Source organism: Ruditapes philippinarum, unplaced genomic scaffold (assembly GCF_026571515.1).
Source record: "Ruditapes philippinarum isolate M1 unplaced genomic scaffold, ASM2657151v2 ctg5416_1_1_1_1, whole genome shotgun sequence".
Classification (NCBI taxonomy): domain Eukaryota; kingdom Metazoa; phylum Mollusca; class Bivalvia; order Venerida; family Veneridae; genus Ruditapes; species Ruditapes philippinarum.
In genome coordinates this window covers 6,401-27,777 of record NW_026866380.1, presented here as the reverse complement: position 1 = coordinate 27,777, position 21,377 = coordinate 6,401, and the positions used below count along the sequence as shown (strand labels likewise).

The window sequence follows — 21,377 nt, the reverse complement described above, 5'->3', positions numbered from 1 at the left end:
ATCCATGTGTGTGTTTATTTGACATCCGATTGCTGCCTGTGAGCTGCAAAATATCCACAATCTACTAGACTTAGAGGTTTAGTAAATAATAGAAATTGCCCAACACAACAGAATTGAAAATGTTGCAGACTAAGGTTTGTTGATGGCAGTGGTATTAAAAAGATACTATCAACTTCCTCTTGTACCAGCTTAAATAGAGCACAGCATTCAAACAAGGTAATGTTGGTAAATTAAGAACTTTTTAACATCGGATATGATCATGCAGCATTATTATAAAACTTTCTATGTGCTACTAAAGTGTCACAGGTAGTTAAGATGGCTGTATTTTCCTGATCCAACACATTATATACGTTACAATATTAATAAGGAATGAATGTTTGCGTATGTAAACTGTACAAACAGAAAGCAATAGTAAATGAATTGTATACATAATTTGTATAATAATTTGTATTTAAGTGATTTTTTTTGTTTGTTTCATAGATTTCAATATAAAAATCCTTGAATTAAGCAACCAACAGTAAGTATAGATTCAATTCAAATTGTCAAGCTAGCTTGCAGAACTTTGATGGATCTACTCAGGTGCCCGTTAATGCCTGGAGTAATGCACGGAATTGTTGCCATATTACCAAAATAGTTTGGTACAACCTAAAACCAACCCCCCCCCCCCCCCCCCCCCCAAAAAAAACAACAAGAGCCGGTTGAACTGGGTGATGCTCCACGAATAGGTTTTGGACACAGGAAGGTATACCTCTTGTAGTGTCAGAGTTATGTCACAGACAAAGTTCAAAGTGTAAAAACAGCCCAAATGTTGTGCACGACACATTGTCTCAATATGGTGATCATTTCTGTGAAACAGTTGTAAAATCTGACTTCAAATAACGAAGTTATGGGCCGGACATGATTTTGCTGCAAGGTCATGCTGTGACCTTGACCATCAAGGTAGCGACCCAAATGTTGCACACGACACGTCAATTCAAAATGGTGATTATCTCTGTGAAATAATTGTTAAATCCGACTTCAAGTAACAAAGTTATGGGCCCGACACGATTTTGCTGCAAGGTCATGCTGTGACCTTGACCTTCAAGGTAGCGACCCAAATGTTGCTCGCGCCACGTCATCTCAATATGGTAATAATTTGTGTGAAATAGTTTTACAATCTGACTACATATTACGAAGTTATGGGCTGGATATGATTTTGCTGCAAGGTCATGCTGTGACCTTGACCTTCAAGATAATGACCCAAATGTTGCGCGCGACACGTCATCTCAATATGGTGATCATTACTGTGAAATAGTTTTAAAATCCGACTTCAAATAACAAAGTTATGGGCCAGACACGATTTTGCTGCAAGGTTATGCTGTGACCTTGACCTTTAAGGTAACTACTGAAATGTTGCGCGTGATACGTCGTCTCAATATGGTAGTCATTTCTGTATAATAGTTTTAAAATCCGACTTCAAATAATGAAGTGATGGACCGGACACTATTTTGCTTCAAGGTCATGCTGTGACCTTGACCTTCAAGGTAGCAACCCAAATGATGCGCGCAACACGTCATCTAAATATGGTGATCATTTCTGTGAAATAGTTTTTAAATCCGACTTCAAACAACAAAGTTATGGGCCGGACACGAATTCGGGACTTACATAAGGACGGACTGACGACTATTTGCTCCAATGACCAATCACCATACCAAGTTTGAAGTTCCTAGGCCTAAGCGTTCTTTAGTTATTGATCTGAAACTGTTTTTACCTACAAAGGTCAATGTGACCTTTGACCCCTTGACCCCAAAATCAATAGGGGTCATCTGCTGGTCATGACCAATCACCATACCAAGTTTGAAGTTCCTAGGCCTATGCGTTCTTTAGTTATTGATCGGAAATGGTTTTTACCTACAAGGTCAATGTGACCTTGACCTTTGACCCCAAAATCAATAGGGGTTATCTGCCGGTCATGACCAATCACCATACCAAGTTTGAAGTTCTTAGGCCTAAGCGTTCTTTAGTTATTGATCGGAAACCGGACACGAATTCGGGACGTACGTACTGACGGACAACCCCCCGACGACTATATGCTCCCCCAAAATTTTTCGGGGAGCATAAAAATACATATGCTGTGCTGTTTGTAAAAGTGACATATTGTATTTTGAAAAGTGACTGGGTCAATGGTAGAAGCCCTCGCTATGAGGAATGTTGTATCCATATTATGGCCCAGGCTAGATTTAAGTTGTTAGAATACAAAGACCATACACAACTTACATGGGATTAATTGGGTTGGGTTCAACATCGCACCAACACATGGCGACTTTATAACTTTACTGGTGATGTACATCTCCATGGATTATTTCATGCACAAACAAGCACCCAAGTAGAACCAGAACATTCCACAAGCTAGCTTGATAGCTTCCTCAAATGAAGGAATCAAAAGTCCTTGGTTGAAAATTAAGCCAACAGCGGTAATGGGCAAGTGGTTTGACTTCATCAGTCATAAACCGTAACCACTAGGCCTAAATACTTGGTATAACTATTTTTCAGGAAATCATAAACAAAAGTATATCTCTATCAAATCTTTATTTTTCATTATATACAATCAGGCAGCAGTAGAAATGAATAAATAAAACTGCCATATTTCCAACAGAAGCATAAAATTCCATGAGTAAACATTCATTCATGCATCAACAACAAATACAAGAGAAAGCCAGTCATGGGGGGACAAAGGTATATAGATGAAGCACTTATTTCAATAAAAATGAGCTGCGTCACAACAAAACCAACATAGTGCATTTGCGACCAGCATGGATTGGGACCAGCCTGCGCAGTCTGATCAGGATCCATGTTGTTCGCCTACCAACTCTATTACAAGTAGAGAAACTGATAGCGAACAGCATGGATCCTGATCAGACTGCGCGAATGCGCAGGCTGGTCTGGATCCATGCTGGTCGCAAACACACTATGTTGGTTTTGTTGTGACGCAGCTCAAATATCAATATTAATTCATTCACAACATATGATTAAAACATCATTTCATAACATGACAATCATTATGACAATGAAGTGACTTTATGAAGATTTTAAACCCTTACCACACCAAATATCTTAAAATGGACTTGTCTATCTTAAAATCTGGAAGAATCCATTTATCATTTCTAGGGAAAATTACAAAATATGTGCTAAATGAACAAGAGGGCCATGATGGCCCTGAAGTCGCTCACCTGTATATAGCACCCCCCCCCCCCCTGGCAGGGCCAATTTTAACCCAAGGGCTTTTATTTGAACAAACTTGGTAGACACCCATAAGATGTTTCATGCTAAACATCTAAGCTCTAGCTCATTGGGTTTCTTAAAAGAAGATTTTTTAAGTTTTTACTATACACATATAGTTAATAAATGACACCCCTGGGGCGGGGCCAGTTTTGACCCCAGGGCTTTTATTTGAACAAACTTTATAGACACTTACTAGAAGATGTTTCATGCTTAATATCTAAACTCTAGCTATTCCGTTTTTTTCAAAGAAGAGTTTTAAGTTTTGCTATACACATATAAGGAAAATCAATGACCCCCAGGGCGGGGCCAATTTTGACCCCAGGGCTCTTATTTGAACATACTTGGTAGACACCCATTAGAACATGTTTCATGCTAAATATCTTAGCTCTAGCTCTTTGAGTTCTTTAAAAGAAGATTTTTTAAGTTTTTACTATATGCATATAAGGAAAATCAATGACCCCTGGGGCGGGGCCAATTTTGACCTCAGGGCTTTTATTTGTACAAACTTGGTAGACACTCATTAGAAGATGTTTCATGCTAAATATCTTAGCTCTAGCTCTTTGAGTTCTTTAAAAGAAGATTTTTTATGTTTTTACTATATATATGCATATAGGGAAAATCAATGACCCCCTGGGGCCGGGCCAATTTTGACCCAAGGGCTTTTATTTGAACAAACTTGGTAGACACTCATTAGAAGATGTTTCATGCTAAATATCTTAGCTCTAGCTATTTGGGTTCTTTAAAAGAAGATTTTTTAAGTTTTTACTATATGCATATAGGGAAAATCAATGACCCCCTGGGGCGGGGCCAATTTTGACCCCAGGGCTTTTATTTGAACAAACTTGGTAGACACTCACTAGAAGATGTTTCATGCCAAATATCTAAGCTCTAGCTCTTACGGTTTTTTAAAAGAAGATATTTTAAGTTTTTTCTTTCGGTTGCCATGGCAACCAGAGTTCTGCATGGAATTAAATTCTTTGAACAATTTTTTGAAGGTGACCACCAAGGGAACATTCCTGTGAAGTTTGGATGAAATTGGCTTAGTAGTTTATGAGGAGATGTCATTTAAAGTAAAAGTTTACGGACGGACGCCGGACGAAAAGCAATCACAAAAGCTCACCCTGTCACTTTGTGACAGGTGAGCTAATAACAAACAGTGGAGACCATGATCAGCCGTTATGGACATCCTGGCTAATCTTGGTCTACACTGGTCGCATAGGTAGAATTAGTTTTGCCAGCAAGAGTTTTACTAACTACATGTATATACTATATTTGTCTGATATAACCCCCTAATATGACTTAAAACATGAACATGGGATCAAAATCTTATAAAATTTATACAGAAAGATAAAATCTAATATAGTAATTCCTGAAATTAAGGCAATGCTTTTAAATGTCGAAAGAATTTTTTTTCAAAATATTACATGTATTAAACAAAATTTGTTTAGCAAATGTTGATATGGCTTTACCTATAATGTACATTCAATATTCTACACAGAACAAGAAAAATTTAGAAATGCCCAGAAACACATAGGACAGATGTAACACACAACTGCTATTTACTGGAGATCAACCAATAAGATCTGTGTTCTTAGCGTCTCGCGTCATTGTGATCTCCATATAATTATAATGCTACTAATAATCATAATTTCTAAGTTAAGTAATTATCCTAGACATCAAACAAAATTTTTATTTCACTGCTTATTGCAAATCTAGCCTATATCCTTTACATACATGCATAGACTAGTTTTTTGTTAAGCCCGTGAGTCTACCAACGCTAAATATTCTTTAATTTAACAAGAATTGTCCATAAAACAGCGTGCACAACTACAGGTATATAGTAAGGAAAGAGGCATAACTCTGTAATAAGATACATGTAAGTCAGAGTTATGGGACTTGTGCCCATCATGGTAGATAATCACAGAGAACATCACAGAGAACAAATGTGTGAAGTTAAAACCCATTCCCTTCAATAGTTTCGGAGATACCAACTTGCACGCAAAAACTTAACCAAAGCCAACCGACACAAAGGTGTGTACAACAGCTCTTCTTATTCTTCCAATAGTCAAGCTAATAAAGTCTGTAATAATGCATCACTTAAATCAATTAATTTGTACACTAGAAAATATTCATATTTTACATATTTTTTTATAAATTTTCACACAAAAAATCAATCAACATAAATCTTGAGGTATGCTGCTTTAAGCATGAACAAGTGTTATGACGCAACAACTACTAACAGTTTGGTCATCATGAAACTAGGCTTCTACATTAGAAATACTTCATTTCAGCAAGCACACTACATACAGTGAAAGAACTAGCCTTGATCAACACAAAGCATACATGTAATATATCTACATACAAAAAACAATTTAACTTGATCAAATTTCATTTTCTCTTTACACTATGAATCAACAATGTCCAATTATATTTACAATTACTTTACATATTAAAACATTCCCTATTAAGTGTCAATTATAGAATAAAAATATGCATGTAAAAAAAAATATGGAAGAATAACACATGAAAAAAATATATGTACATGTAAAATACATGTTTTCGTGATCTATTGTCAAACCTGTGTTAATGACAACCTATGGATAAGGATAACCTTTATATAAAGGCCACTTTTTAGATACTCATTGATTAAATGGGATAAAGTAACATCCGAACAAAGTAACCTTCAAATAAAGACCACTTGTCTATAAAGACCATGTTTTATTTATCTCTATGGTGACCTTTCTTCACTGGTTTGACTATAATGAGAACATTTCTGTCATTAAATCTACACAATGAGACCACAGTTTATACCAAGCACCAAATAACAAGGCTGACGAAATATAGAGAAAAAATTACATGTTCAAACCTTATAATACCTTTTTCAAACTGCTTAAATACTTAAGGTATATAACAGCAGTGTTTACAGGAATAAAAACTAACTTTTGATTAACTCAAATCTCATTTTTTCTTCATCTAATCTTTTTACACCACACTCGATTTTTGAAGAATAATGTCTTCTTTGAGAAAGTAATTTATATTCAATTATTTCCAAATTGATTTTAGTATTCTTTTACACTATGTTTTCTAAAATATACATCACACTTGCTGTTGACAAACACTATACAAAACTGTTCCCGGTATGAAAATAAGCAAATAAACATATTAACTGCACTTACACAATATATTTGGCCAAAAAAAAATGAGAAGAAATAAACACATCAAGCAAAAAATACCCCAATATAACCTCACCACTATTTACCCAATTAAACTTTACTGGCTCCACTAATCCATAAGCTACCTGGTTAGCTTTCTTGCATGAAAAAATTTCAAAGTCCCTGGCGGGATTCGAACATACAGAAATGGAGAGCATGGCTAGTCAACCAGGAAGCTTATCGACTCAACCATGGAGGTTAACGACTGTAACAGTGAACTAAATCTGTACAGCAAACACATGTTGGTGATGAATATTCATAGAATATAGCAGTGTATGAAATAATTTACACAATGCTAACTGAACCCCTAACCTGCTGAAACCCACAAGTATAAATCCCTTGCCAGTTGCCACCAGTATAGAGCCAGGCCAGTCTGACCAGGCTCTATACTATTGGCAGACTTACTTAATTTTTTTTATCTTGATATACCTAAAATATGATAATGATACTAGAAATCTAAGCAGTTCCCGAACTTGAAATCTGAGCAGTTCTGAAAGTGGAAATCTGAGCAGTTCCGCAACTGGAAATCTGGGCAGTTCCGAAACTGGAAATCTGAGCAGTTTGAAAACTGGATATCTGAGCAGTTCCGAAACTGGAAATCTGGACAAGTGTATAATGGAAATATAGCAGGTTAAGGGTAAAATGAAGCATTCTACAATACTGAGCAATAACATATAAACTGTACAATAAACAACAGTATACAGCATTTACAATGTACTATGTCATTATGCCTGTATATATAATGTATGTCCCACAAAAATATAACTAATGACTCATAACACTATATGACATTTTATAATACTTAACATTTGTAACACTGATTCTGATTGGACAATCATAATGTTTATAACATCTATATGAACCGCTGCCGCAAGTTTATGAAAGGTAGCCATTTTGCAGTATTTTTTAATTTTGTTACAGAGACTTGTGACAGGTTATATGGCTGCCTATAAATAGCCGTTTGCCATATAACCATCACTTTGAAACTTTTGGTTATATAACCTTGTAAGCATTGATAATGGGTCATATAACTTGTCAAATGCCTTAATAGCTACCAAAATGGACTTTCAACTATACAATTATATATCCCTCGTTACAGTTACAATTTTGCACAAAAATTTCATAACTCAAAACTTATCAATATTGTTTTTCACATTAAACTTGATGAAAAGAACTACATTTGTGTATTTCCTTAAATTCAACAATCAAAATAGGTCACTGTTAAACATGATCATTTCAAACAAAAAGAAAAGAAAAAAAAATGAAGAAAAAGAATGACATAATCACAAACACTGCAATGTAATGCTTTCAAAGAGGTAAATAATCAAATTGCACACAAAGAAAACTGAATATCTCTAACACTAACATTGCTATTATTTTCATAATGGCCTTTTTTTGCTTAAAATTTGGAACTTCCCATTATTATTTCAAGGGGGTTATAGTTCCAAAAGCTAATATTGAGCAATGGACATTATAGAGTTTGGTTACACCCCATGGACAGGTTTTAACTCTTGACAGTATTGGAGCAGTGAACATTTGCAAAAATCATGATCACAAAGTAGAAAAATATTACTTTTTTTTTTCACCGATTCTTATATTTTTCATTCATTTTCGTAAATATAAATCTGTGTAAAGATGAATTGGACATATTAAAATGTATTCTGGCAGGTGAAGAGGCGAGTTTTTAGCATTTAATCATTCAAGCGCCTTATCCGGTATATACCGGAATATGGAATTTATGGAATTTAGCGTGGTGCTCCCACACTTTTTTAGTCTCACTGGCATGGATATTCAGTCTGAACAGACTTTATACTGGTGGTTTTGGCAAGTCATTTTTTGCAACTTGCATTCAAAGACTAAAAATATACACTATGGAATTTAAATAAATTTCATGTAAGATGAATTTATAGAATTAAACATAAATATCTGGTCAAAATTTCTTCTATCCCATCTTCCTGCTTAACCATCAATATCATATTCACCTCTGTACAGCACAATTCCCCTTTTTATCTTGTAACAGAAATCAATATTTCATTTTTTTCAACACAATTGGTTAGCATGCACATAATCATTGAACGATGAAAAATATTTTTTCAATATAAAGGAATGGCCTCTTAGATTTACACAGCTTAAATTCGCAAACAGGCACCGATTATAACAATAAATTAAGTCCTCTTCAATTGCAAATAAACTAACATGTCTATAAATGCACATAATAAATTTTGACAAAAAAGAAACATTCACTGGTTTAGTCTAAAACATTTCCCGCTATGATTCCTCATCATAAGAATCACCGTCATCATCATCTACAAGTCCTGCAAACTTGTTACCATCACTGAAATCCTGTCAAAATAGAAATATGTACTAACCTTTATTCAATGAATTGAAATAATATAAAACAGAAATTCTCATATCACAGGACCTTAAGGTTTTTTTTTAAAAAAAAGGGGACAGGTTTAAGTTTTTGTTTGATTTTACGGCGCAGCAATGTAATTTAGGTCACATGGTCCCAAAAAAGTAAAGATGATTTTGACTAACCTTGGGTGTTACAAACTTCAAGCAACACCAGGGATCAAAAGCATCTCACCTTCTAGAGCAAACTCCTCACAGTGATTACCTCCCTTGGCAGAATTGTAATCACAGCCTTCAAAGGCGTCACATGATGATGAAAGTCACATGACGTAACGTCGAAATTCAAATGTAAATATCGACCGTTACAAAGAAAATCTAACGTTAATCCTAGAGCTAAGAGATACATAGACTCCAGTAATTCGAACCCATTTTGCCGCCTCTTACAATCACGCAGGGATAAACAGTAGCTGTAATTCAAATGCCTCAACCTTAAAAGGCAAAACTCTCAGCCACAAGGGGGAATGGGTTTCGGGAAGAAAAACCTTTTTATCTTACATTCATAGAAAAATATAATGACAAACATATTTACGGTAATTATTAAATAAAAAACTGAACTATATACCTTATTCTTTTTCTCTTCAAATTTAGGCATTTCATCTATTGACTGGGGTAATGGTTTCTCTTTCTTTTCCCTGAAAAATGTCGTCAACAAGTGTGATAATTATATGCTTAACCCTATGCCTGCTGGTGGCAACAGATTATAACCATGTGACCAGTGCAGACCAAGTCTAGCAAGCATGTCTGTGTTGCCTGATCATGGTCTGCACTGTCTCCATTTATATATTTGTCCAGACTGAAAGGGGGACAAATCAAATTAAGATATTGGTGGTGGCAAGGGTTAATTGCAATTTATTTTACATTATTTTAAAGCAGCATGCCTTCCAATTCATGCTAATTGTCATAAGAAGTTATCATCAAAATACTAAATCTACTACTGTCAAGTGAACAAATAAAATGACATAAGTTGATAAAATTTCTATTTAAGTTTTAATCAAGCTTACTTTTGGCGAGGGGGTTCACCACGGCCCCGACCGAATCCTCCTCTTCCACCGCGCCCTCTACCTCTGTCCCCGCCTCCACGACCTGCCCAGGCATTTGGGACATTTTGCTGGTTAGCTACAGGAGTTGGTCCGGGTTCTATACATAATGAGAGTACAAAATATCTTAAACATGACATTCAAGGAATATAAAGTTTTTATATTTTATGTACATATACAAAAATCATTGTTTTTTGCAATGATAATCTCAAAGCATCTTATAATTCATGTCTTCTTATATGTAAGGGGATGTCACATTTCTTTTAATGCTTAAAAAATTACAATGTTACATTTTAATGACAGTTTAAATTGATGTTAACATTTTAATTTTTATCTTTAATGCCTAAAAGAAAATATATAAATTTCCTCGAAAATATCATTAATTTTCTATACACTTTCCAAAGAAAAATATTTTGTAACATAACTGTCATTCTTAATTCGGGCACATTTATACAGATTTGTACCTTGAATTAAGAATACTTTCATACATAAATGTCAACCTCTTTAAAAACCTAAAACTACTTTAGAACTTGAATACACAATTTTTGTTCTTTTGGGTATTTTAATAGCTTTTGCTTATTTTTTGCTCTAGTTTCAAGTCCCTCTGACACCTTTAGTCGGTCAGTCTAAGTTAACAAGAACACCACTTGCAGTGATAATGCTTGTCTGTTATAATAACCACTTGGCGATGACAATGATGACGCAGCTATCATAATAGCTCGAATTTTTCTTCTTATCAGGGACGCTATAAATACTCAGTTGAATATACATATGACTATATCCTAAGCTATTATAACTTAAAATATTTCTATATAGATTCAACTGTTACACGCATATGGATATACATATGACATGCATGCCGACCTCTTTTACCAGAAGGTTGATGCTGCTCTCGTTCTTGTTTCCGTTTCATCCACGGGTTTTCCTTCGGGGGCTCGGCTGGCACAAACTCTTTCTTCCCTTCTCGCTTTGATGGTGTCGACTGTTAAATAACATACCAATGTCATTAACACTGAGGTTTTGTGTTGTTTGTTTTTTTTTTTTGGGGGGGGGGGGGGGGGGGGTTATGTCGCACCAACACAATATAATGGTGGAGGAATACCATCTGCTTGTCTGCGTATTATTTTCGGCATGAACTAGCATCTGAGTAGAACCACCAACGTTCCTTAAGGTAGCTGGATAGCTTTCCATATGAAAGAATCAATAGTCCCTGTCAGGGATTCGGACGCACAGCGGTAAGGGGAAATGGTTTGAAGTCAACAACCTTAACACAATGTATTATAAATGTTAAAAGCATTAAAAAAAAAATCTATTCTTTTTTGCTTATGTATATTTCTAAGTTGCATTTTGAAACTTATACAGTCATTGTTAAGGTTATAATTATTGTGACATGTGAGCTTCACGTTTATTTTAGTTGCAAGTTGGCTACGCAGTAAAACTAACAAACTTTTGAAACCTAGGTGGACTTCTTGTTTATATATCTATGTAATTACCATAATGGGTAGCAAATGTTAAAACACATATAAAAGGCTAAATATATACCTCTCACTTCTTTGTACCAAAAAAAGTTATAAATTAGTTTGGTGTATAATTTACTAAAAATATATCCTTCACAAGTTTATTTTTCATTACATTTTATTACATGCACAAATTACTATAGGTAAAGAAATGTTGATCTTTATATAATACATTTAAATATATAAAAGATTTGACTGTTCATCTAACAGAAGCGCGTCTAGCGTTTCACTAATCAAGGCAGCATATTAGGTCAGTATGTCACGAAAGTGGTTGTCTGTACTTACATCCGTACTAGACTGTGACGACGTTCTATTTGACCGGCTGGACTGGTTTCTCTCACGCATGTTTGGAGGTGATTGGTGGGAATCAGACTGAGTACTCTCCTGTGCTGGAGGTTTCCTCTCTTCTGCTTTCTGAGGAGGTGATTGGGCCGTCTGTAAATGAAAGGAGGCAAAATTATAAATGTTTGTATCAATCCAAAACAAATCTAAAGAAAACGCTTTGTTTTTTTTAAACTGTTGTTTGGCTTTAAGTCACACAAACACTGTAACAGTAACATGGCAATTTTTCAGCTTTACTGGTGGAAAAAGACCCCCAAGGTGCCCCTTCGTGCATTATTTCAGGCACCAAAGTAAAACCACCAATGTTCTGTAAACAACTTGGATAGTTTCCTTACATCAAAGAAGTCAATGTCACCCTGGTGGGATTCAAACCAACCGTAGTCACAGGTGCAAGTTTAAACCTTTACAATCCAGCATCTTGATGACAATCCATTGCTACCAGTATAGAGCCAAATATATTTTTAACCCCAGCAGCCTGACTTAACTCTGAATGGCTCCATACCTTAAAATTCAGTCAACTGCTAAACACAAGACAGTTAAACAATATAAGCAGCTACGTCCATACATAAATTTATAAGGTTAAAAGTCATTTGAATAGAACACAGCATGCATACCTGAGTAGACTTTCTCTTCTCCCAGATATTTTCTTTAGGTGCTGGAGCAGGAACCAGTTTGACTGTCTCATCCCTGTGTGCTGGCGATAGAGCATTGTGCGACTTGTCCTCCTCACCGCCGGAGAACACCTCTGGGTGCGATCCCTGCTCACCACTGTCCTGCCGAGATCTGCTCTGAGATGTTGAGCCTGTTGGAGATAAACATATTAAGTATTAAATATATTAATGATTACAGTGCAACCTCTGCAGAGCAACACACTTTGGGAGATAAAGATTTATGTTGTTGCTTAGAGGTGTTGCTTTTTAGATGTTAAAGAATAGAATAGAATAACTTTTATTTGCAATCAAATGGTAAATGTACTGTGAATTCTTCTTTTGTTTAGTATAGTTATAATACTGTCAATCAATGTAAAAATAGACATATGCCATCATTTTAGTATGATGCCAGTCTGTAATTCTTGCAATCAATTACATACATTCTGCCTTGTAAGTGTTAATGAGAATATAATTACTATCATCAGCAATTGCAACTAATAAATTATTAACACTTTTTGGTGAAAATTTCAGGATGTTCTGCTTCTCTTAGTTATGAATTTGTGAAGCAGTTAGCACTAGAAAAGCTGATGGTTCAACTTGGGTGCCTACTCCAAGTCTTTGATAATACAGATAGGGACATAGCTTTTTCACAAATAAAGTTGTCAAATTGCCTTATGACCTTTTAAACACAACCCAATTTATGCATCAGTAGGATACTGAGTAAAGGATTAAATGAAAGTGTGTCAGATGTCATCAATTTGCAATGTGTATGAATATCTTAACTGAAAAAAAAAAAAAATTATTAGGGGTTATTTATCCAGCAGATCAATATCAACTTTTTTGACATTATTTTTCGTACCTTTTTTCCCCTTTGAGCTGCCACTGGATCTTCTTTCTCTACGACCGTCACCTTCTTCTGAACGCTCACTTCCTGTACGTCTTCGTGAACTTGGTCTGAAATCATCATTACCCGCACATTTTAATGTAAGTTACAAAATATAGGTTTTTTTTAACTCATTAAAAGTTTTTACTATCCTTACTGGTATATTCTTATATCTTTGCAGTATTCATTTAATACTAAAAAATCAAATTATGGACAGAAATCGATACACAATCTTAGATCAAAGATAAAAGGGAATAAAGGTCTAAAATGTAGTTATTAACATGTGTCTTTCAACCCAGGGATCATTGGTTCATGTTTTACATGAGCCGGGACCATGTTTTCTATATGCCACATGACCAGTACTGGTCAGTTGTTTCAAGAGTGATTAAAATAAGCTACAAACTTTTTTTTTACAATCCAGCTTAAATAAATAATATTTAATCTACATATTTAGAAAAAAAAATTTGAAAAACAAATTATATAAAAAAATATTTATCATCAAAACTTAATGCAAAGTGTACCTGTAACTTACTCTTATGCATTTCATCTATCATAACCAAATATTCACTTACACATTTCTATTTTCTTTATTATCATGCTCATATTTCCTCTGGGGAGGTTCCTCGTATCCCTTCGAGGTACCATAGCCTCGGGACTCGAGGGAACTCTTAGGCTGAGTTGTGTCAGTCTTCTGTTTCAACAACTTCTCCTCTATTTCCCTCTCCCTCTGTGCAGTGTCCACAGGTTTTGCACTGCCAAATATAGACGCAGCCTTTGGTTTTTCTGGTCTTGGTTTATCTTCGCTGGGTTTTGTTTCTGGCGGATTCTCCACCGGTTTTGTCCTCGGTTGTAGTTGTAGCCGTGGTCTTTCTCTCGGTGCTTCTGTTAGATACAAATCAGTAAGAATATACAATTCCTGAAATTTTCTTTTGGAATAATAATTTGTGTGACTATTAGGCCAGTCTTCAATTTATTTTGTTTCCCCTCCCACAACCTATGCAAGTTTGGGTAGCGTAGGTAAAATATAATTTTTATCCAAAATATTTTTTTTTTTTCCAAATTATATGGATTTTAAAACAAATTGTGAATGCTTAGCATCTGTTTAAAGTTTAGAACCTAAGTTTCAAAGTATTATTTTACATATATTCTAGTATGTACATGATTCAGAAACATGTGACAAAAATAAAGATGTAATTTTCATTTACAGAATTCTCCCATGTTTAGTAAAATAATTCGTTTTAGCAATACTTTCTTTAGGTAGCTGTGATTTTTATGGGTAGGGAGCAGGATTTGAAAAAACGTTTTATTTTAGGCCTTAATATAATTGTAATGAGTAGTTTTCAGGAAAAACACAAATACGTTCACCATACCTTTATCAGAATTAAAGGCATTATATTAATATACTACTTTCTGCAGGAGTTGAATAGTCATTTATCTCTTGCCATTGATTAAGTAATCATGTGAAATAAGTAATTGTAACATGTGAAGAAATTGTTAATTACTCCAGGAAAATCGTCAAGGCATGCCAAGAGATGACAAAATAAACATACAATATATGATGTGCATACCTGTGTTTTCTTCATTTACTATCATCTTATTTATTATAAACATACTATGAGTTTTATCATCGTTTATTATACTATGGAATAATTGCTTACCTGGTTCACGATCCGGTCTATCTTGTCTGTGAATAGAAGAAAATCCAACAATGAAATAAACAATCATAATTGAGCCGCGTCACGACAAAACAAACAAAATGCGTTTGCGACCAACATGGATCCAGACCAGCCTGCGCATCCACGCAGTCTATCAGGATCCATGCTGTTCGCTTACAAACCCTATTGCAAGTAGAGAAACTGATAGCGAACAGCATGGATCCTGATTCATGCTGGTCGCAAACGCATTATGTTGGTTTTGTCATTGCGCGGCTCATTTCACATTTGGCATCACTGTTATCTAGGGATCAAGGTCATATTTCAATGCATCAAAATGATGCTCTGTATATCTGGGGATCTTGAAGTACGGTTTTATGTGAATTGTGAACACAATTGCATATTCCATTTAGTGTATTTGCAATTATAATAGACAGATAAAGGCATAAAACAGTTATGACTCCCAACCTTAAAGTGACATTATGCTCATATTTTCATAGTCAAGTTGAGCTGAATTGACTTTATATTTCAAAAGATTGACTGTCAAAATGGTGTTTGACCAACAATGAATATTGGAAAATGTTGAGGATAAAATTATAAATCTGCCTAAAATTTAAAAAGACTGCCCCACTCCTTTTATAAACTAAGCGTTATAGGTAAATTCTTACGGATATTTACAGAAATTTTGTTTGGATCTGTGCGTTGTTTATTATTTATGTGAACTTAATTATCAAATTAAAAGGAATTATGGCAAATGAAACCTTATTTTGATTTTCACCCGTTCACTCACTGTATACCCTTGGATGGGCATAATGTCACTTTAAGTAACAAAGGCATAAAAAACTTTATTTTTATCTTATTATAAATAATGTCTCAAGAAGAAATCAGAATATCCAGAATATTTCCAGCAGTTAACTGTACATGAAAACTGGCAGGACATTCTATAAGCATCTCAAAACATGCTCACAAAAGCAGAATTTTCCCAAGTATTAATAAACCAATAATTTCAACATTCATTTGAAATCCCTCAAATTTCAGATAAGAAATTTGAACACAAGTTAGCTTTCTATGGTTTAAAACCAGGAATGATGAGTTGAGAGTTGATATTATAAACTAACCTATCGTCCTGACCCCTGTCTCCACCATAACCTCCTCTATCTCTGTCACCATGGAAACCACCTCCCCCTCTCTCCCAGCCCCTCTCATCACCCCCTCGATCATCTCGTCTGAATCCTCCTCCAAACTGACGTCTACCACCTAATTATTGATATAAATATAACACTTATAAAAGGTTTTATAATAGGTTTCAGATTTAATGAACATAACATTCAAAAACAAGAACTTCAAATCCAAACCTGTTTTCTGAGCTCTGATAGTAATTATGTAGAAATTTTAATCCACGATATTATAATGAGCCTAAGATAATCAATCACCTCACAATTATGATCCTGAACATATGAGTGCACATTCAAATGATTAACCACCAGTGTCTGAAATGAATCATGCATGCAAAGCCTTTTTAAACTTCACACAGTGCTATATGTTATTCTGGTATAATAAATGCTAGTCATTGGTCTTGGATAGCGACCAAATTTATATTAGTATCATCCCCAAGGACAATAATGAAGTCTCAGATGAATACCTCCAGGTGTTTCCAATAATCTAACATACAAAATCTTTACCAGGAATTTCACAAAGGGATCTTGGTAACAAATCATCAAATTTATAACATATCATGGATTTCTCTCAAGTTTTTTTGGCTTTCAGTCACAAGTTCCAGTTGGAAAGAACACAGGAATAATTATTTCCAGAATATAAAAATGAAATAAATAGTTTGACTAAGACTCCACCTACCATCTCTATCTTCAAAACGTCCGCCACCACCACCACCGCCATATCTATCATCCCTCCTGTCATCTCTACCAAATCCACGGTCATCTCGTCTCCCAAATCCCCCGCGGTCTTCGAATCCCCCTCCACCACGACGGTCATCAAATCCACCACCGCCACGACGGTCATCGAATCCACCGCCGCCACGACGATCATCGAATCCACCACCGCCTCTGCGGTCGTCAAACCCACCACCGCCACGACGATCGTCAAATCCACCTTCTCTTCTATCACCGTATCGACCAGATCCCCGATCTCCAAAACCTCTATCATCTCTTCTGTCGTCATATCGGCTTGGACCCCTGTCGTCATAGCGACCTTGACCTCTATCATTAAAACCTGTAACAAAAGATGAATTGTTACTTCACAATGAATATTTCTACAACTGGAACATTGCTTTAACAGGAAAGCAATACAAAATTGTTTGAATACTCAAAATAGATTTTAATAGCTATATCCTCATATAAAGAATCAAATTATTTTTTTGTATGTTAGCTTGAATGACAAGTTATGATAGTTAAATCCTGAGGAATACAAAATTTTGACTTTGACCTCTGCACTAACTTTATACACTTGGACAGGTATAATGTCACTTTAAAAGTTTGTGCATATTACCTTTTCAAACGAACAAACAAACAAAATATATTCTCAACTCAAATATGAATTTATATATAATTTATATCATAAAAAGAATCCTACAAAGACTACAATAACTCACTAGAAGACTCTTGTCTGCCCTCTGACCTTCTCCAATCACCTTCTGTTCTGTCTGGTTGGCCATCATCTCTCCTACCACCACCTTTTCTGTTATCTTTAACACATTAACACTATGATATGAAACATGTTGTTTGCAGGTAAAAGCTAATTAAGTCAACAGTTTGTTATCTACACTTCGCTATCAGTAACATTTGATAAAATTATGAATTAGGGTCAATTAAGAACTGATAATGTGCACATTTTTATTATTCTAAGTATTTTTAAGATATTTATTTCAACTAAGATAATAACTCTTTCCACTGAAACATAGTTTCTTTTCAGTTGGTTTTGTCAAATACACCTGACTTGGAAAGATTAATTTTAACTGTTACAGCTGTTAACTGACAAAGCACCAATTGGTGTTTTAAGTGTAATGAAATAAAAGCAAGTCTTAAATTGACAATGACATTGTACATACCTCCTTGAGACTCCCCTGCCAAGTCAATTCTCACTTTACGACCCCCAAATGCCTGAAATAAAACAACAAAATGTAATTTTTTATGAAAATATGACAGAGTATAAATGCAATAACTTTTTTTAAAACACAAATTATCAATTTCAAACAATTTTAACCGTTTCACTCAAAGTGACAAGATGTGACAGCTAAGAAAAACTAGGCACTGCTGCTGGTCTATAGTAGAAACACTGTTAATTTTTCTATGTAAGAAAATTTGTGTTCACATATCTCCACGCAACAACTTCCATAAGTCTTTTTAAGGTCACCATTTACAAAGTGTAATTAACATTTTGAAAGAAAGTGTAAAACCACACACCAAAATCATGAAAATGTGTACATTTTACAAAAGAAAAGCAATGATAAAGTAACAGGTCACATACCTCTTCTGACATAGACAAGGCATCTATGAGAGCTTCTCTAGTCTCAAACTGAACATATCCAAACCCTCTCAGTCTTCCATTGTCTTCTGGAAGTCTGACATTCATCACCTGGCAACATTTATAAATATGTTTGTTATAATGTTAAATTACAGACAAAAGTGGAGAAAGGGGGCAGTTTAAATATGCCATTCACTTTATTTCACAGTCACTTAAATAAATAATGTCCAAGACAAAAAAAAGAGTTCAACAATAGAATCGAAAGTTAGCACTCTTGTTACAGCCAATCAAAGATATTTTCTAATAATGTACATGTATGAATATTTAATTGTAATACCAGCATCTCAAATATAAAAGCATTATATTGTAATTTAGATAATTTCAGTAATTCTAAACCTGTCTATCTACTCTAAAACACTGTCAGTCCTAGAACTCTGAAATCAAATTTCATATGCATCCATATTTGAATGTAAAAATTAACATTACAAAAGAAGAACAAAAACTGTCAAATGATTAATCTAAGACCTTTGGCAAGTGAATTTCAGCCCTACATGTTAATGTCTGAATGCCAATTGCACAAATCAAGAAAGAAAATACTTTACCGGTAGTTTTCTGAAAAATTCAGTTATTTTCTCTTCTGTAGCTTCATATGGTAAATTGCCTATAAATGCTGTAAATGGTGGATCTGTTGGTACTTTAGCAAGATCCTCAGGACCTCTGGACGCTTTTGGAGCAGTTGGGAGTTTTGCTCGATCTACTGCTTGCATACCATAGGTAGGTTCAGAATCTAGTTAATGTACAAAATATAACCTCCAATAATAATCAAAAAGAGCTAACTTTTAAGTGGATACATGTTACCTTCTATTTTTATAAAATTAATTAAATATATTGTTCTACATTACTTTTAATATCTTTAGAAAATAATAAGAATAATATTTATCAATATTTGAATATTTCATTATAAAATCAAAAATTGATAGATCTAGTAACACAATCACCACAAGATGAAAGAGGGCATTACAATATCATAAATCGAATGTCCTATTAATGCACCAGAATTGAGATAAGCTTACATGGCTCTATACTGCTCACTGCTAAATTAAAGCATTTGTATATCTTGTCTTTTTCATTAACAATAATCTGTTTCTAATTCAAAGGATGAGTCCATTATATAAATTTAACAGTGGGTAAATGTATCCGATAATAAGTCTTTCTGCTAGTATGATTGACAAAGGGTAACATGCAAAAGGCACCAAAAATAAAGGTTCTAAAAATTATAACTAGTCACCAACAATATACATACCAATATCTAACTCCTCCATTTCAGCTGCCCAATCCATACTTTTATTAGCAAGAACATAGCTAGAGCCTGGCCCCTGAGCTGCCCCTGTCTCATCAGACAGGAAATCAGTCAGGGCCATGGTTGTCCCCTTCTTCTTCCCTTTTTTGCCAGCTGAAAACAAGTATTAAATAAGATAGTAAGTACAAACAGACATCATTTGATCAGCTTTATATTACATCAGAAATTTAAAGTAGTTTCTTATACAGAGAATTGTTTTAACAATGTATGCAAAACACACCGATTCATTTGCATGATTAGGTCTGTCAAACAATCCTAGGTTGGGGTCTAAACTTGGAGTACATATCCTTGGATAGCAATACGATTCAATACACTATGCTTTTTCACAACTAGTTTGATACTCTGTTGTTTTTTTTTAATCTGAACATTGTATGTAAAAGATATTTGGCAGATACATCAAATTTACTTTGGTGTTTATAGAAATCCAATTGTTTTCTTTCTGATCAACATCTGACAAGACTTTGTGCCATTTATATATACAATTTAGATGGTGATAAACACAGGGGTCTATTGTAAACCTGAAAAATCATCAGGCGCTAACCAGGATTTGAACCCAGACCACTTAATCACTAGGCGAATACTCAATCATGTCACTTAAGGGTTTACCCAACAGCAAGGTGGTTGGTAATGGTCTATACCTGTAATCACATCTGTTTCAGGATATTCAATAAAAAAAATGGCTATATAACAAGGCAGTGGCTAGCCGTACGGGCCCATTTAGCTAGCCAAAAGTTTGGGCCGTACATAAGTCACATACTGCTATTCTCAACAGGTGTATAGTCTACACGTACTTGACTCACATACGGCTAGGACTTTCGTCTAGTAGTAAGGCCTAAGGGTCCGTACAGCCAGCCACTTCCATATAACAAACCGACCTAATTTTTTTTACCATCTTTACATATCAACTTTTACGTCTGCATTTAATGGAAATCTTGCCACAAATAAAGTGTAAATCAGGCGTTAGAGATGATGCGGCAATGTTTACATTTTATTTGACATCTGTCAAGACGAATGAGAAATGGGGAAGTAATGCCGGGACACATGTTGGCTGGAAATTGCATGTTCAAAAGCATATCAATCAATATCTATTATGTGTCTTAGTAAGAGCGTTGGAATCTCAATAAATATCAAGATACGATGGCTATATGCATGTTAAAACAAAAGATAAATAGAAAATTGCACGTGTGCCATGCGTGTATGTACCCTTTGCCGCCATCTTGAAATGGTTACGATTAATCGTACTCGATGGCCTTCGTCTTTTAATTAATGAACACCTCTAAATTTTTTATTATGTATGCTGCATCAGCCTCTTTTTGGGATTTTATCGAATTATAGTATACACAGTTCCTATGATATCACGGTATTAACATTTTCTGTGACTGCATGTGAAAGCAACGCATGTATGTTGATGATACTTTCTTAAAACTGTGACACTAAATCGCATAGCATCTGCACATAAATTTAATTTTGTGAATAATGAGTAGATTCCTTGTAAGAAAACTATTTTATAAAAATCTTCATATTTGACTAATATTTCCCTTAATTATTTTCACACAGTCAATAGAAATACA

At 34.7% G+C, this 21,377-nt stretch overlaps 1 protein-coding gene across 2 annotated transcripts; it reads right to left on the bottom strand.

The window, feature by feature from the left end:
* Positions 1 to 2,553: 2,553 nt before the first annotated feature.
* LOC132732338 (eukaryotic translation initiation factor 4B-like) lies at positions 2,554 to 21,064 on the bottom strand. Of its 2 annotated transcripts, none has more exons than XM_060718744.1 (17): positions 21,010 to 21,064; positions 19,750 to 19,899; positions 19,049 to 19,233; positions 18,450 to 18,557; positions 18,031 to 18,082; positions 17,575 to 17,667; positions 16,821 to 17,195; positions 16,085 to 16,223; positions 14,973 to 14,998; positions 13,887 to 14,196; positions 13,291 to 13,385; positions 12,396 to 12,583; positions 11,725 to 11,874; positions 10,787 to 10,904; positions 9,887 to 10,022; positions 9,448 to 9,517; positions 2,554 to 8,816 (listed from the first exon to the last, which is right to left on the bottom strand). In XM_060718744.1, exons 1-17 carry the CDS (start codon positions 21,020 to 21,022, stop codon positions 8,742 to 8,744), a joined length of 2,283 nt encoding a protein of 760 aa, XP_060574727.1. In that variant the 5' UTR covers positions 21,023 to 21,064; the 3' UTR covers positions 2,554 to 8,741. The 2 variants fall into 2 exon arrangements, with proteins under 2 accessions (XP_060574727.1, XP_060574728.1); XM_060718745.1 differs by having other exon boundaries at positions 10,796 to 10,904.
* Between the last annotated feature and the right edge of the window lie 313 nt (positions 21,065 to 21,377).